This window comes from Mustela nivalis (assembly GCF_964662115.1).
Source record: "Mustela nivalis genome assembly, chromosome: 17".
NCBI classification, from domain to species: domain Eukaryota; kingdom Metazoa; phylum Chordata; class Mammalia; order Carnivora; family Mustelidae; genus Mustela; species Mustela nivalis.
Window position 1 is genome coordinate 42,005,353 of NC_139036.1, and position 17,850 is coordinate 42,023,202.

General features: G+C 42.7%; 1 protein-coding gene across 1 annotated transcript; it reads right to left on the minus strand.

Moving 5' to 3' along the window:
• Positions 1-11,825: 11,825 nt before the first annotated feature.
• LOC309851188 (keratin, type I cuticular Ha3-II-like) lies at positions 11,826-17,850 on the minus strand. Its single transcript, XM_082706066.1, has 7 exons — positions 17,450-17,850; positions 15,874-15,956; positions 14,765-14,921; positions 13,705-13,866; positions 13,485-13,610; positions 13,140-13,360; positions 11,826-12,280 (listed from the first exon to the last, which is right to left on the minus strand). The coding sequence occupies exons 1-7, from the start codon at positions 17,795-17,797 to the stop codon at positions 12,154-12,156; spliced, it is 1,224 nt and encodes a 407-aa protein (XP_082562192.1). The 5' UTR covers positions 17,798-17,850; the 3' UTR covers positions 11,826-12,153.

Genomic DNA, 17,850 nt, shown 5'->3' on the forward strand with positions numbered 1-17,850 from the left:
TTCAACAGATCATTTCTTCCTCCTCTGTGAGCTTTTATCTCACCTTGAACAGTTCCCAGCTTCTGTGTTCATCTATCTCTGTGTCTGAGTTCCCTAAAGGCAGGAAAAGGGTATAGTTCTCTGAATCTTCAGCTCTAGGTGCATGGTACTGAGTAGACCATCAATGGTGTATGTTAAGTGGGTGAAGGAATGAACATAGGATAATAATCTAAAGCAGGAGATAGTAAGTGACAAGTGTAAGGTTCAAGGTAATGGGGCAAGAGGGCACTGCCAGGATGGGAATTTTACAGAGTCTAGATATGTGCTGGGGCACAAGGCTTCTGAGACACAAAGGGGGAACATGGGCCCTGCACGTGGAAGAATGGTGTGCACACACAGTGGGCAGAAGAGTCCAAGGTCTGGTCAGTGAGACTAGTGGCTGGGAGGAGAGAGGCATGAAGGGAGGTGGTAGAAAAGAAAGCTGTATGGTGAGTCAATGCCATATGGTAGAAGTTCTCTACGGCAAAACTAAGGAACTTGGACTTTCCTAGAGGAGAAGTTTTAGGAAATGTTTAGTAAACATTGATCTGTTTTAGTAAAAAAAAAAAAAAAAAAAAAGGTAAGGCTGAAGGCACAGGGACCAGCAAGAAGGTGATCACAGTAGTCCAGGCCAACAGTGAGGAAGGACAAAGTTTAGCTGTTTGTAGAGGATGAATAAGAGAAGAAGTGGTGTAAGAATCATTTTCAAAGAAGCAATTTGTTTTTGTTTCCCTACCTAACATTATTTTTTTTATTTTTTTAGTGTGCTCAATTAACCAACATATAGCACATCATTAGTTTTTGAGGTAGTGTTCAAGGATTCATTAATTGCATATAACACCCAGCGCTCATCACATCATGTCCCAAGAAGCAATTTATTTTTTTTAAAGATCTTATTTATTTATTTGACATAGAGAGATCACAAGTAGACAGAGAGGCAGGCAGAGAGAGAGAGGGAAGCAGGCTCCCTGCTGAGCAGAGAGCCCAATGCAGGACTCGATCCCAGGACCCCGAGATCATGACCCGAGCCAAAGGTAGCGGCCCAACCCACTGAGCCACCCAGGCGCCCCCAAGAAGCAATTTAAAAAGAAACAACAACAATCATTTAGAAAGGTGAGATGTGGGAGAGAATCAGGAATGAAACCAGAATTTGGCAATCAAAATATTTAAGAGAAAAACTTTACCATTCACAGAAGCACAGACTATTTTGTTCACCAAGGATGAACTAGCCCACTTCCTTTAACATACATTTTATTGAGCCCTTCCCATGTGTCTGGAAAAGAACCATGTGCGGGAGATGTAGAGGTGAGCAAGAGAAACAAACCTACAACTTAATGAAGAATGCACACCAACCAGGTATAGAATACATCTGTGATGGAGCTAGCCCCAGCTGCTATAGAAACATGTACCAGGGGACTTAACCAGACTGAATGGAGATCTCGAGGAAGTACACATTACATTCAGGCATGCTTCCTATTTTTCACACAAAAACTTATGTAAGAAATGACAATACTTTATGGCTTATGGGGGCAAAGTGACAGGGCTGCCTTGGCCAAACACTCCAAGGACTCAGAGCACCAGTACTGTGGACCCCCTCTAACACATTCACCACAGTAAGATTGGAAAGTCCAGTGATAGAGGAACCAAGAGAAGTTCGGTAAGCACTGTGTAAGCCAGCGAGTGACAGACAAGGGTGGAGGAGAAACAAACTCTTTCTGTCATCTCATGCTGTTTAGATATAAATGACCTAGCTCCTTCCCTAACTTCTGACAGATCATTTCTTCCTCCTCTGTGAGTTCTCATCTCACCTTGAGCATGGTATCGTCATGAGTTCTCTCTCTCTCTCTCTCTCTTTCTACTTGCATTCCCTTGAAAGCATGGAAGGACTTTTACGTGAAGGACTTTGTAAACCTCCTTGAGGAGCTTGGACTTTGAAGGTCAATGGGGAGCCATTGAAGGTTCTAAGGAGAAGAGTGATCTAGTTTCATTCTTGATCAGATACCTGTGAAAGAATGGTGGAATCTATACAGGTAAATGTTCATCAGGTCCTTGGAGTAGCAAGTCTAGAAGTCTTGACAGTGGTACTAAGGAAAGGTGTGATCCTATTGCAGATGTGAGAATTGGAGAAATGAGCCAAGGGAGAATATACATGGAGAAGAGAAAAAAAAAAAGTCTAAGGACCAAACTTTGGGGAATTCCCCCAACCAGAGAGTAGGAGAAGGAAAAAGAGTAAGAGAAATAGAGAAATGGTGAGAGAAAATGAAGAGAGCCAGCTTATAGCATCAGAGAAGGCAAGGGAGGAGAGCTTCAAAGGGGCGGTAAAGATCAAAAGTGTCAAGAGTGGCAAAGGGACCCTGTAAGATCAGAACAATGGAGAGGTTCTTGGATACATGACCGACAGATTGCCAGGACCTTTCCAGGGTCACATAGATCTGCTTACTCTATACAGTACCTGTACTCTTCAAGTAACTTCCACTGAACATTAAGCCATTGACACTTTAAACACCCAGAATTGAGATTCCATTGTTTAAAGAAGTCCTGCCATAATCAGTTTGTACACCTGATTATAAAGCTTGTGAGCTTTGGTCTTTCCAATACAGAATTTCTACAATAATTAGAGTGCTTTAAGTAGTTTAAAGATGTCAAGCTTGTTTTGATTTGATGATTCATAATCGTTCGTGATTTAGGAACATCTATCCAAGAGGCATAAGCAATTAGAAATGTCCATGCATATAACTCAACTTCTGTTTTGGTGCAAGGTGTAAGATTTATTTAATATCCTAAAGAGAAACTATGGGGGAAGAATTCAGTTGTGTGCCTAGATGCATTGTCTGGGGAGGGGGCTGTTCCTTATTGTTGTTCTAGCAGAGAACAGAGAAGAACTCACAGAAGCATGTTCGCAGCAAGAGTCCAAGAGTCAGCTGTAGCTGTAGATCCAAAACCAGACTGCCATGCATTCAGCTCTTCCTTTCCTCTTTCTACTTCCTAATGTAGATCCCAAATGCCAAAATTGTCAGAGAAAGGGAAAATCTTGGAACAAGAGTGATATCCAATCTTTCATTCTACAGATAAAGAAACTGAGGCTCAGAATGGAGAAATGGCTTACTTAGGATCATATAATTAGAAGCCAAATCTGCTAATCCCCACTGTATTTCCAGTTCCCATCACCATAGTACAGAAATATTGAACAATTTCACAACCAATATGAACTGTCAACGACCTAGGGGCAAAATTGGAAACAATAAGAAAAAGGAAAAAACACTCACTTGTTACCCATAAAAACCCACTTGTTACCCATAGATATGTCATGTTAAAAGAAGAATAAAGGGTGAATATGGAAATGTTAGAATTCAATGATACCAAGGTTCCTCATTGCTATCCTGATTTCAATCACTTATTTTTCAATCACTATTTCTAAACTGATGATATAATTATGTTCCAATAGTTTGGAACAACTTAAATACAATTATATCCCATCAGTAGAAGTGACTTAGAACATACACAATAGTGTAATTACTCAAGAACGATATATTTGCCCAAAATATAGCACACATAGTCATAAGAAAATTTAAAATTATATGATTTTAACAATGAGAACAATTGAGAGAGAAAAAGAATCATACTGTAATGACGACACTGGATGCTCCCTTTTTTTTAAAGGTTTTATTCATTCATTTATTTATTTATTTATTTTGGAGCGAGAGCAAAAGTAGGGGGAGGAACAGATGGTGAGGGAGTGGGAGGGGGAAAGAATCCCAGACAGAATCCACACTGAGTGTGGAGCCCTATGCAGGGCTTGATCTCATGACCCTGAGCTGAAACCAAGAGTTGGACTCTCAACTGACTGAGTCACCCAGGTGCCTTTACATAGGATGCTTTTAAATGGCAGAGTTTTGAATGTTTTCCCCCCTTCTCTGTAGCTTTCTGTTCTCTCCAAATTTTTTGAAAACTGATATTCCTGTACACAGCAAAAGAAATAAAATTTACATTAAAAAACAATCTGAGGGGTTTGAAGTGGAGGGGGGGTAGGAGGTTGGGGTACCAGGTGGTAGGTATTATAGAGGGCACAGATTGCATGGAGCACTAGGTGTGGTGAAAAATAATGAATACTGTTATGCTGAAAATAAATAAATTAATTTTAAAAAGTAATTTAAAAAATAATTATGGACATTGGGGAGGGTATGTGCTTTGGTGAGTGCTGTGAAGTATGTAAACCTGGTGATTCACAGACCTGTACCCCTGGGGATAAAAATATATGTTTATAAAAAATAAAAAATTATATTAAAAAAAATAAAATAATCCAAAAGGAAATTCTTATGAGTCTTCTAAAAAAATAGAGTCATAAAAGGACCCAAGTAAGGCTCCTGTTCCGATATAATCACTAAATTATGCTTGAGCTTATTATTCTGGAAGTAAAGACTTTGTCATGATTGTCATTCACACCCTTGTGATAACTGCTGTCTTTGCCAGTTTTGAAGCAGAGCTATTAGGAAGTGACGAAGGGACACCAAGCTTCCTATGTGATCAAACAACCTGTAGTTCATAAAGTGAGTTATGGGTATGAGCTTCAGGCAAAGATGATGCCAAGAGGAGAAGTACTTGGAAAAGTGTTCTGCCAATTGACTGCCAGCCCCTAGTCCAAGATCATGTATTAGGATCACCTCACACTGAGCCATGTCCTAAGAATGGACTTCCCACAGAAACAAAAGATGATAAAAATTTCTCTTCTGGAAATAGTGTCTGAGTCAGATGCAGCTAGAGTCTTAGAACGTTGGAGCCACCAAGGGCTCAAAGGGTCATCTCACCCAAATATGTTGCAAATGGGAAAATGTTGACCCAAAAGAGGAAGCAACTTGCTTCAGGTACAGAGAGAGTTAGTGAAGAGTCTAGGTTGGAAAACAGTAAATTAGAAATGAGGGTCAGGGGACAAGGCCTTCAGTCCATATGACAGAGCTGGAATTCAGACTACTGGAAAACCCTTATCTCTTAAAAGTTAGCGAAAAGGTGTACTAGAAAAAGAAAAAAGCATGCTCATTGTCACAGCAAGATTTTTTTTAAAGGCTAAGCTGTTTCTTACTGGGCTTTAAATGTAAAACATTATGCTATATAAAAGAAGCCAGTCAAAAAATACCACAGATTTTATGTTTGCATTCATATGCAAAGCCCAAGATAGGCAAACCTACAGACATCGTGATTCCTAGGTCTGAGGTAGGGGTTCCAGGGGCAACTACTGGATAATCAGTACAAGATGTCTATTTGAGGTGATGAAATGTTCTAAAATTGAGGTAATGGTTATGCAACTTTATGGATACATTAAAAGCCATTGAATTGTAAACTTCATATGGGAGAATTTTGTGGTATATGAATCATATCTATGTTAAATGAATTATACTTCAATAAAGTTATTTTTTAAAGGAATTCAGAAGTGGAAAATAGAATAGGGCAGAATTAATATTCAAAAAATACAATGGCTGAGAATTTTCCACTGGTATTAAAAGGCATGAATCAATTCAAGAAGAACATCAACTCTAATTAGGAAAACAAAACCACCCCTACACATAATATAGTGAAGCCACATAACACTTAAAGACAAAGAGTCAATCTTAGAAACAAAGAGAGAAAAAAAAAAAAAAAAACAGAGTTACCAAAATGGAACCACACTTAGATTGGCAATATGCTTTTCAGTGTTGACAACAAAACGCAAAAGACAATGGTATAATAGCTTCAAAATGCTGAAGAAAAATAACTATTGGAATTCCACACCAAACTGAATCATCGTTCAGGAGGAACCACTAAGGAGACATGTTTTCACACAGTAACTGAAAGAAGTTATCACTTACAGGTTCCATAAGAACTACGAAAGAATGTATGTCAGAAAATAAGAAATTAAAACCAGAGAGGAGCAAGAAAGTATGCGAAACATTGTAAGCAAACAAACCGGTAAACATGCAGGAAAGTCTAAAAATAACAGTAACAATTACCAAATTTTGGAGTGTAAAAACAAGGTAGAACTTAAAATACAAACCAGATAAATCAAAACTTCTTTACACCTTGTTTTATATGAAGGAAGAGAGATGAGTTGTAATTAGATAGTGTTAAATCTGCACATTTAAAAGTTAAGAATAAAATCAACAAAGAAAAGAAGATCTTTCCAATAGTTGTCAGGAAAGGAGAGAGCAATAAGCAAAGAAAAAAATATGAATACTAGAAAGCACAAAATAAGATTTTTAAAACAAATCCAAAAGCATCAGTAGTAAAATTAAATAGAAATAGACAAACTCTACTTTTCTTCATCAAACATTCAGTGCCTTGACCAGCCTATCTGAAAGGCTTCATCCCGCATCCTCTCTATCTGGTTGCCCAGTGCCTCAGTCCCTTCCAGCTGCTGTAGCAAAACACTATAGACTGGGTGGTTATAAACAATAGAAATCTATTTGCCACAGTCCAGAGGCTGGGAAGTCCAATATCAAAGCTCTTGCACATTCAGTGTTTGGTTAGGGCCCATGTCCTGGTTTGTAGGTAGCAGTATTCTCACTGTGTCTTCTCATGGCAAAAGAGGTGAGGGAGCTCTCTGGGATCTCTGTTTATAATGCCTCTAACCCCCATTAATGAAGGCTCTACCTCAGAACTAATCAGCTCCCAAAGGCTCATTTCCTGATACCATCAGAGCCAGGGCTAGGATTTCAACATGAGAATTTGAGAGACACAGTTGGTAGCACCTGGCTTTATTTTTCCTCTTAGCATCTACCACTTGACACAGTCATGTTTGTCTGACCCTTCTGACTTCCTGTCTCCCCACCTAAAAGTAAGCTTCTTGAGAGCAGGTCTTCGTTTTCACTACCCTGGCCTGACCCCTAGGACGGTTTTAGGACATTGTAGGCATGCCACGATTCTTGAACTGAATTTACAGAAAAGAAACCTGAATGACCAATAAAAACTTTTTTTTTAAATGCTTAGTTTCACTAGGAACAAGAAAACTGCAAACTAAAACAAGATGCCATTACACCCACGTGTTTTGGTTGTATTTGCTAAGTCTAATGGCTCCTCTCAAATTTGAAAGTGAAAGAGATCTCTGGGGGTAAAACTTGATGCTTTTATATGCGTATGCATACATTGTGGAAGGATCCCCACAACCAAGCTAAGTAACTTATCCATCACCTCCTGGTTACCTTTGGGTGTGTGTGGGCATGCGTGCTGAGATTTAAGATTTATCTTCTTAGAAATTTTCCAAGGATTATTAGCTGTCATCATCCCATTATACATTATATCTCCAAAACGCATTCATCCTCTAGAACTGTAACTTCACCTTTGACCAACATCGCTCCATCTTCCTCACTCCACCAGTCCCTCTCGGCTTTTTTTTTTTTTAAAGAATTTATTTATTTATTTGACAGAGATAGAGAGATCACAAGTAGGCAGAGAGGCGACGCGGGGTGGGGGGATGGAGCAGAACCCTGGGATCACGACCTGAGCGGAAGGCAGAGGCTTAACCCACGGAGCCGCCCAGGCGCCCCCCATCCTGCTTTTTGAGTTCAACTTTTTTTAGATTTCACACGTAAGAGATCATGCAGAAACTATGCAACATTGTGTGTCAACTATACTCAAAAGATTTCTTTTTTGTTAAAAAAAAAATGTCTAAAACCTAGATCAAGCAATTTTTGTCTTTCTGTGTCTAGCTTATTTCACTTAGCATAATGTGCTCCCAGTTTGTCCACATTATCACAAATGACAAGATTACCGTCTTTTTTGATGAATTCTTATTGTTGGGCTGGCAGGAAGGGCTACTAAAGATGGCGAAAGTTCCCGCCACAAGACCTGAGCTCGGACAGGAGAACAAAGGCCCAAGCAGGAATCTGATACCCCCGCCCCAGGCTCCCGTGGACCAATGGGATCCCGATGAGCAGGCGGGATATCCAAATAAGGGAAACTTCCAAAAGACCCCTGAGCTTCCTCCGAGACCCCTTAAAAGCCCCCTCCTCCCTGCCTTGGGCGCGACTTCCGCCACTCTGCTTTCCGGAGTCGCAGAACCTCGCCCGAGGGTGCCCACCTCCTCCCGGTGCAACTTTCCTGGCTCCCCTTCTCCTGAGCCCTGAAACTTTGCCGGAGAGCATTTTTAATAAATCTTGCCTTGCACCCACTTTGCCTGGTGTTGTGTTTATCTCGCCGGAAAAAACTTTATACTTATCATTTACAGCTAGGTGAATGGAACTGGAGGATATTATGCTGAATGAGATAAGTCCCTCAGAAAAGGACAATTATCACATGGTTTCACTCAGTTGTGGAATTTAAGAAACAAAGCAAAGGATCATAGGGGAAGGGAGGGAAAAATAAAATAAAACGACATCAGAGAGGGAGAAAAATCGTAAGAGACTCTTAATCTTTGGAAACAAACTCAGTGCTGATGGAAGGGAGGGGGATGGGGGACGGGGTAATGGGTGATGAAATTAAGGGGAGCATGTGATGTAGGAGCACTGGGTATTATATGCAACTGAGGAATTACTGAACTCTACATTTAAAACTAATGATAAATTAAATGTTAACTAATTGAATTCAAATAAAATACGTTTAAAAAAAAAAGGTCACCTATTTGTGAAGCATAACAAATAGCATGGAGGACAAGGGGTGTTAGAGAGGAGAAGGGAGTTGAGGGAAATTGGAAGGGGAGGTGAACCATGAGAGACTATGGGCTCGGAAAAACAATCTGAGGGGTTTGAAGCAGCGGGGGTGGGAGGTTGGGGGAACCAGGTGGTGGGTATTAGAGAGGGCACAGATTGCATGGAACACGGGGTGTGGTGCAAAAATAAGGAATACTGTTAGGCTGAAAATTAATTTAAAAGAAAAAAAGATCACCTTTTTTTGACCCTCTATTATATATTTTTTTCTTTATTCAGTTATACATATCTAGAGACATCTCTTTCCAAATCATGGCTATTGTGAATAATGCTGCACTGAACATGGCAGTGCGGATCTCTCCTTGAGGCAGTGACTTCATTTCCTTCAGATACAGACGCAGAACTTTTTTATAATGTTGTAAAACAAAACAAAACAAAAACAGATTCGCTGGGCCCCACCTGCAGAGTTTTAGAATTAGTAAGTCCGGGGTAGGACTGGATAATTTGCATTTTTAACAGTTTCCCAGGTTCCCAGGACACACTTTGAGAACCATTGCTTTAGAGACTCACCGAAACGGGTACATGGAGAGACATTGGGAAGGATGTTCTGGCAACCCTGTTTATAATGATGAGAGGAAGGAAAGGAGAGAGGATGGGAGGGAGCGAGGGAGAAGAAGGAAAAAGGAAGGAAGAAAGAAAGAAGGAAAAAGGAAGGAAGGAAGAAGGAAAACGGAAGGAAAAAGGAAGGGAAGGAAGGAAAAGAAAGAAAGAAAGACAGAGAGGGGGAGAGAGGGAGGTAGGAAGGAAGGAGAAGGAAAAAGGAAGGAAGAAGGAAGGAGGAAAGGCAGGCAGGCAAGGCGCTGGGTGGCTCAGTCTGTTAAGCCGCTGCCTTCAGCTCAGGTCATGATCCCAGGGTCCCGGGACTGAGCCCCGCGCGGGGCTCCCTGCTCAGCGGAGAGCCTGCTTCTCCCTCTCCCTCTGCTTGCTGCTCTGTCTACGTGTGCTCTCTCTGTATCTCTCTGTTAAATAAATAAATAAATAATCTTAAAAAGAAAGAAAGAAAGAAAAAGACCCGAACTGTCCCTCCACAGTGGAGTAAGTAAATAAAAACATGTTTCCCTTATGAAATACTACAAAGAAGTTAAGATAAATGACCGGAATAACGTGGATTAACACAGATAAATCTCAGAAACACACTGTGGAATGGAGTAAATTAATAGTAACATCTATATCACTTATATTTTCTAGCTTAAATGGCTCAAGTGAAACACACACACACACTGCATATGGAGATAACCAGGTATAATTTCTAGAAATGTTTTTTTTAATTTTAAAATTTTTTATTTTTTATAAACATATAAAATATATTTTTATTTTAAAATAAATAAATAAAATAAATGTATTTTATCCCCAGGGGTACAGGTCTGTGAATAACCAGGTCCACACACCCCACAGCACACACACCCCCCAATGTCCATAACCCCACCCCCCTTCTCCCAAGCCCCCTAGAAATGTTTTAATTGGAGAATGATACACCATCAAGTTCCGAATAGCAATTACCTCTAGGGCAGAGTGGGGAGAGGAGGATGGATGAAGGTGGAGTTTTGGGTCAACCTGTAACCAACCCGAAAACCAACCAACCATCCAAACAAAGAAACAAAAAAACCCACAGTAATGGCACAAACACAGCACAAGGTTAAATCTCTTCAATCTGGGTTGTAGATTTATAAGGTGTCTTATTATTTTTTGTACTTTCAGGTGTTTGAAATATTTCATGATAAGCAATTTAAAATAAGAAATAGTGGCAGTGCCTTGTTATGCCGTTGCAAATCATGGGTCCTTGGCAGTGGACTTCAGCACCATGTGTCTTGCCCCATATGTGGGGTCAGTAGTAACACTAAACTCCACCCAGACATCTGAGAAATCAGTTTGGCTGTGTTCTGGGACAAAGTGATCTCCCCGACACTCCTTTCTCTGCTTCATCAAAGAAAGCAAGCACCGTGGCGAAGACCAAGCTTCAGGACCACCTCCCCCAGACCCACATGTCCCACTGACAAAGCCTTGTCTAACATGGATGCAAAATTTTGTTTGATGCTGTGCACATTGAACAATAAGAAAAGGTGTATTTCCTTTGCTGACCAATTGGAGCTCTCGCAAGGCAGAGAACTGGGCATTTGGGAGGCACATCTGGATAAGGGAGCTCTAGCAGCGCCCAAAATATGAACAACAGCAGAGTGGACACTAAGAGAACCAGAGTATGTTAAGACAAGGATTTATGACCAAGGTTGGAGCAGCCATCATCACAGCAGGGGGACAGAGCACCAGCTTCATCTCAAGGAGAGAAGACCTAACTGGCAGTTTAGCCCAAGGCAGGACAGTGGCTTTGCACGGGCCACAGTGTGCACAGCAGTGGGAGCCATCAGGCATGGCCAGACATCAGTAGACACCAGCAGGGGCAGGGCACCAGCCTAAATGTCACTTTAATACTGGCAGAGACCAGAGACTTAATATCCTAGTTGGGGTATGGAAAGCAGCTGGTCCCAAAATCCAATTTTAGTCCTTGTGGTTACAAAAGTCAAACAGGAAGAGAAACACTTTAAAAAATCTGTCAGATATTACTCAGATATAAGAGATGCCCTTTTTACTGTTCCAAATTCTATTTCCCAAAGGAGAGTTTCTGGGGTGCTGAGAGCATCATCTCTCCCCCATTGTGACAGTGTTGAAGAGTAGCTAAGACCCCAGTGCTTCTTACGGGTGGGTTTCATTCCCTCACAGTCATATCATACTGACCATGGACTCTAAGCTCCTTATTATGTGAATTAGAAAGAAAATGAGTCATACAGCTCCTTATACTTGGTTGGTGTTCAGTAAATGTAAATTCTGTCCCTCTTCTGGCAGGCCCTTGGAAAGAAAAAGTGGAACTTTCTAGAAATGTTAACCATGGTGCCATATTGAGTCAGCCCCCATAGTGAATATTCATGATATTTGGATGAGGCTTCTTAGTGGCCCCACTGGTTCCTGGCCGGCCCAAGTGGACGCCAGGCTCACCGCACCTAATGAATGTTAATTAATGGTGATGAAGCCCTCTGGGGAGAGGATTAATGACACAGTCCTCCTATGCTTTCAAGTGGCTTTATAAGAAGCACATACAGAGTGAACACTTTGGAAAGAATGAATACAAATGAGCCCCATCACTGCTTTGCAAGAGGAAAGTTTATTAGGTCTACAGAGGGATTTAGGGACCTGCGAGGAAGGTCAAAGCAACAGAGAGAACCACAACACACCTGGTAGGGCACCTTCGCAGCCCAGTCCTATCAGACCATCAGGTCACAGAATAGAATGAAGGGGATCAGGTGGGCTCAGCTCAGAGTCAGGCCACACCTGGGCATTTTCTCTCCTTCCAGACCATGATTTATGAGGCTGTCTGGGGCTGGTTCTGTGGTTGGTGCTTGTTAGAGAAGCAGGGCTGGTCCATCGATGGTCCTTCTGTCTTCAAGCAATCCTCTTGCTGGCCCCGGGGTATCTAACATCCAAATGTGTTGCAGGGCCCACAGCGGGAGCGTGGGCCACATGGGGTGCAGGGATTGGTGACACAGGGTCCGATGGGCCTGTCACACGCGTTGGTCGTGGCACAAGGGTTGCAGGGCAGCCTAGGACACAGAATTAATAGTTGGTCACCATGAGAGGGATAATTTTTAAAAGGAGAGAGCTCAACCCAAGGAGACAGAAAACGTAGAAACCATTCTCTGACATCTTAGGAAGCCAAAGCCTTCTTTGCATTGCCCCTTTACAGAGCTCTGAGACGTGGCAGAAAAGAGCAAAGAAGACTGAAGATGGCATTCCAGCCCTCATTCTATTACTCTGGAGTCATACGGAAGTGACTTTACCCCTCAAAGCCTCGGCCTCCACGCCTTTAAGACGGGATTGGTAATACCTACCACACAGACTGTGTTTATGAAAATACTGTCAGGTGCTGAGTGCTGTACTCTGAGCTAATGAATTGTCTTCTTGTTCAGTATTCAAATGCTCATCTACAATGGCTATACTGTCCCCATTCTGCCTGTCTCAAATGATTGCAACAAGGATCAGTGAGACAGGGAAAGTGTGGGTTAAACCCAAAAGACTATTCAAATATATTTGATGGTCACTGCATTTTGTTTTTCCTTTTGTTGTAGCAGGCCAACCGTGAAGGTACAAAACTTTATTTATGCATCAGCCTCCAAAAGCTCACCAGTTGGAGAAAACAATCAAGTCTCACAAGCATCTTTTGGAACAGAAAATACCTTTTGGCCATATAATGACAGCAAAAAATACCCTCCATGGTACACTACTGCAAAGAAAACTCTGGTCGTTACAGACATATTGGCTTCTGGAACTTCACCTGAAAATTATCTGTTTTGTCCTTGAGTAAAACTGTGTATGTGTATTGCAAGGGTATGGCCTGCTGGCTACTCACTTGCGTAAAACCGTGTGTGTGCATTGCAAGGGTATGGCCTGCTGGCTACTCACTTGCAGTCCTCACTCTCCAGCAGGCCCCGGTATGTGTTGATCTCGCACTCCAGCCGGGCCTTGACGTCCAGCAGCACCTGGTACTCCTGGTTCTGCCGCTCCAGGTCACACCTGATCTCAGCCAGCTGGGACTCCACGTTGGTGATCATGCATTGCAGCTGGGACAGCTGGGAGCCGTAGCGGGCCTCGGTCTCCGTCAGCGTGTTCTCCAGGGAGTCCCTCTGTGTGGGGAACATAAGGCAGGTCACAGAGCCACTCCTCAGGGAGCTTCTTCATGGGATTCCAGAGAAGCCCCAGGCTTCACAAGGTCAGGAGAGTGTGGACAGTACCCTGAACAACACCCACCAGGTTGTGCTGGGCCTGCAGCTCGATCTCCAGGGCGTTGACCGTGCGTCTCAGCTCAATGATCTCCGCCTGGCAGGACTGCAGCTGCTCCGAGCTGGACACCACCTGCTTGTTCAGCTCCTCGGTCTGAAACAGCACAGGGGAGAAGACAGGGTTAGACCCTGCCTCAAGAGCCCCAAGGGGCCAAGGGTCCTGAGCGGCCAAGTGCTGAGATGCCCACCTGGGTGGTGAACCATTCCTCCACGTCCCTGCGGTTGGTCTCCACCAGAGCCTCATACTGACTCCTGGTCTCGTTGAGCACGCGGTTCAGGTCCACAGTGGGGGCTGCATCTACCTCCACATTGAGGCGGTCTCCAATCTGGCAGCGCAGGGTGTTGACTTCCTGAGGGAGGAAAGGAAAGAATGAACCCACTGGGAAAAAAGTCTATAACTAAACTCTCTTTGATTGAGTCCAATGTGGTGGGGAGAAGATTGCAGTGGAATTAGGAAATATGAGTTCAAGCCCAGTTGACATAGAACAGCTAAGTTACCTCTGTGAGTCAGGCCTCCTGTCTTAGTGTCTCATCAGCATGATGAGGTAGCTTGAATAAGTGATTGCTAATGTTCCTTTCCAACCCAAAGATTCTCTCATTTCTTTCTGGTTTTCCCTTTGCTCAGTGACAAATCTGGCATGGTATCTAGTTTATAATTATTGCTCCTTAAACATAGAGAAACCAGGGATAACTCCTCCATCTATTTCATTCATGGTCTTCTACTTTTATATACTATCTACTTGGCATAGTCTCCTTTTCTTCAAAACATCTAATCTTCAATATAGGCATCTGACATCCTACTATTGTTACATTCAACCATGAAGTCCGAGTCAACCATTATTTAAATTCCTTCATCTCTCTCATTTTTCCCATCTACCCATCCATCCACCCATCCATCCATTGGGTTCTAGTATCTAGGTGACATATGATATGAGGAAGTTTGCTGTCCCCTTCTAGCCTTGGTCCTTAATTTGGCACCTTCAGAAGATAAAAGATTTTGTCAAGCAGTAGGAAGTACTTTAAAGATCTTTGTGTGGACTATTGGCCATATATCTGTCAGCTGACCACACTCTTTAAGGTAAAAGACGTAAGCTTATGACTCATTCCACCAAAATCCCCCAAATGTGTTTTGAGCAAGTAGCAAAATGTTGTGTTAGCTTTAGGGTGCTTAGCAAAGACCAACCTTATCCTGCTCAGGAAAGGTATGGAACTCTCCGAATGGGATGATGGGGGCTGGGACTCCCTCACCTGCTCATGGTTCTGCTTGAGGCTCAGCAGCTCCTCCTTCAGGGACTCCACCTGGGCCTCCAGGTCAGACTTGCACAAGGTCAGCTCATCGAGGATCCTGCGCAGGGCATTGATGTCCGACTCTACAAGCTGCCGCAAGCCCAGCTCTGTCTCATACCTGCACACATGGCAGAAGTTGTAGGAGAGTCAAAAAAGAAGACTTTTTCCAGGACTTTACATGGCTGACCTAGTCAAATTCATTACATTTTGAACGTTTTTGAATTTTTCTCAAAAATCCCTTTTTGGAAGGGGAAAAATATACCACCGTGCTGCGTAAAAAGACCTATTTCCTCCCTGAGATCCACAGAGAAGGTATTGGTAGTTTTAATCTGATATTAACTGCATCTGTTTTAAGCATTTGCTATGGATTAAGCCCTGTCTTTCTTCTTTAAGTGAGTTAGTGAACTTCATAAGCCTGTTATACAGATTGCCTCACCATCTTTTCCAACCACCTTGAAAGCAACCTGATCTTGTGATAAAAGCACAGAAGTTGAAATCAGTTAGGTTCAGCCTGATAGTCATGGATAAATTCCTTCATGTCTCTGAGGCTTGATTTCTTCATCTATAAAATGGAAACCAAACTAACACTTCACACGGTTGGTCTGAAGATGAAGAAATGACACAGTAATTACAAATACGTTGCAAGCTATAAAGTCCCACAGAAAAATGCAAAGGATTCTTATGATTGTAATAATCACACCTTAAAAAAATTACATTCTAAAATGGATTTTGCCTCCTATTTTTGTGATGTAATAACTTTTTTCTGATGGGCTGATAGTGATGACCCTATACTAAGAAGCAGGTGTGAAATTTGCTTTTATATGTGGCTCACGTAGTAAGTTGAAAAAGAGAAAGAATGGGTGATTTTTTTCACTCCTTAAAAATAAGGTGAAAACACAGCATTCTTTCATTCAGAGAGGAAACTGTTATTTAACCTAACTAACCCACTGCAAGGATCCTCCTAATGCCATCCCCAAAATTTCTGCTTAGGCACACCCAGGATAGAGTTCATCATGTTGCTGGTCAGCCTGTCCATTACTAGATTGCTCTGATCATTAGAAAAATCTTACTTCGTTCTGAAGTCATCTGCAGCCAGTTTGGCATTGTCGATCTGCACCACCAGCCTGGCGTTCTCAGACTTGCTGCACAGTATCTGGGGGCACAATTCATTATGAAAGGGGTTATACTAAGAAGGAATGCATTGTACCTTAAAGTGAAAAGGTGTTTTGTTTTGTTTTTTTCAAATACACATTCCTGCCAAATAGCTTTGAGTCTTCTCAGAGATAAAAGGATAAAAGGAGGATTAATTAATAGCACTGTTCATTTCAAAACATGGAGAAATGTGTTCTTTGGCATGAATTCTTCTCTCCTTGGTCTGCCTCTGGCTTCCTGAAGGAATTGAGCTTACTGGATATTGAGCCTTCCTTAGAGTAACCTATGTCCCAGGTTGCTTATTTCTAAGCAAACTTCTAAGCTTAGAAATAAGCAAACTGGGATGCTAAACCCAGAAAAATCCTAGCCCAACCAGAACAGGCTGGTTTTTCTACCCTCACATTCGTTATTCCTGTCCTGCTGACCTCTTTCCACTCTCCGTCATATTGCCCTGTCGGTGCTTTTGCACAGAGCTTCTCCCTCTGTCTGGAATGCTCAGGGATGTCCTCATCCACCTAGCAAGACCCCTTGCATGACCCACGTTCTCCTCCACCCCTCAGCTGCTGCAGGGGGTCACCTCCTCCATGCACCCCCCAACAGTACTGCAATTAGCCAGTTACGCTTCTCCCCTTCAACCCAGCCATGTCTGTCTCCCTTATTAGACTGTGAGCTCCTGAAGGAAACAGACTGTCTCACACTGTCCTTTATCCCTCACTCAAGTACTGTACCTTGTATTCAGTAAATATGGGCAAATGAAAGCATGGTCTTCAAATTGCATGGCCCCTTCCTGGCATTCACTTTACTAGCACTGCTGAGCAGTGGACAGTTAATCTTCTTGGAGAATTAAAGGCTTGCACCATTGAGGAAAAACTCCTACTCATCCATCTAACCCTGCTCAGATATTCCTCTTCTGGGAAGCCCTCCCTGACCTATACCATACATTAAGTCCCACCTCCATGCTCGCTCTTTACTTAGCCCCACTTCTACTCCTGCATTTCTGGCCCTGAAATTCTCACCTGCGTGCTTGCTTTAGTGAATGGTACAGAGTCTGAGTATATTAGTAAAGCAGTTCTTTTGCTTTACTATGGACATAGTCTCTTGCAACAGACTTGGAAGGCTTTAAGCATTTGAGGATCCACTTAGGAAATGACTAGTTTTAAGAAATAATTCAGATGCATATTTTTTAATGCTATAGACCTAAAAATAAGACCAAGATATCATAATAGAACTAAAAAATCAGGCACTCTGGTTTTAGTAAGCAACATAAGATTGCTATGACTGATCATAGTCCAATGTCTTACCCCATCCCAGTCCATATTCTTACCTGTGGGGCTTCCCAAGTAGATTTTCTAAGATGATTTGATATGTCCTACCTAAACCTGCAGTCAATATCTCTATCATCACAGCTTTGAATGGTCTTAGATCCATTTCGGAAGTTGGTATGTTAAATTTAAATAGTTAACTAAATCGGCAATGTGGTGGCCACCCCCTCACCTTCTGCTGGAGCTCCTCGATGGTCCGGAAGTAGGACTGGTAGCTGGGACACACGAAGGGCACCTGCTGCTGGCACCACTCCCGGATGCGGCTCTCCAGCTCCGCATTCTCCCGCTCCAGCTGGCGCACCTTCTCCAGGTAGCTGGCCAGACGGTCGTTCAGGAACTGCATGGTCTCCTTCTCGCTGCCATTGAAGGAGCCCTCACAGAACCAGCCGCAGTTGCCCACATTGGCGGGGATGTTGCAGGCTCCGGGCAGGGTGCAGGTGTGACAGCTGGGGGGCACGCAGGGCCGGGAGCAGCAGGTGGAGCGGCAGCTCACGTTGGGCAGGCAGCAGTTGTAAGGCATGGTGCTGGAGGGAGTGGAGCTCTGAAGGTCAGTTTCAAAGGCTGGTTCCTCTC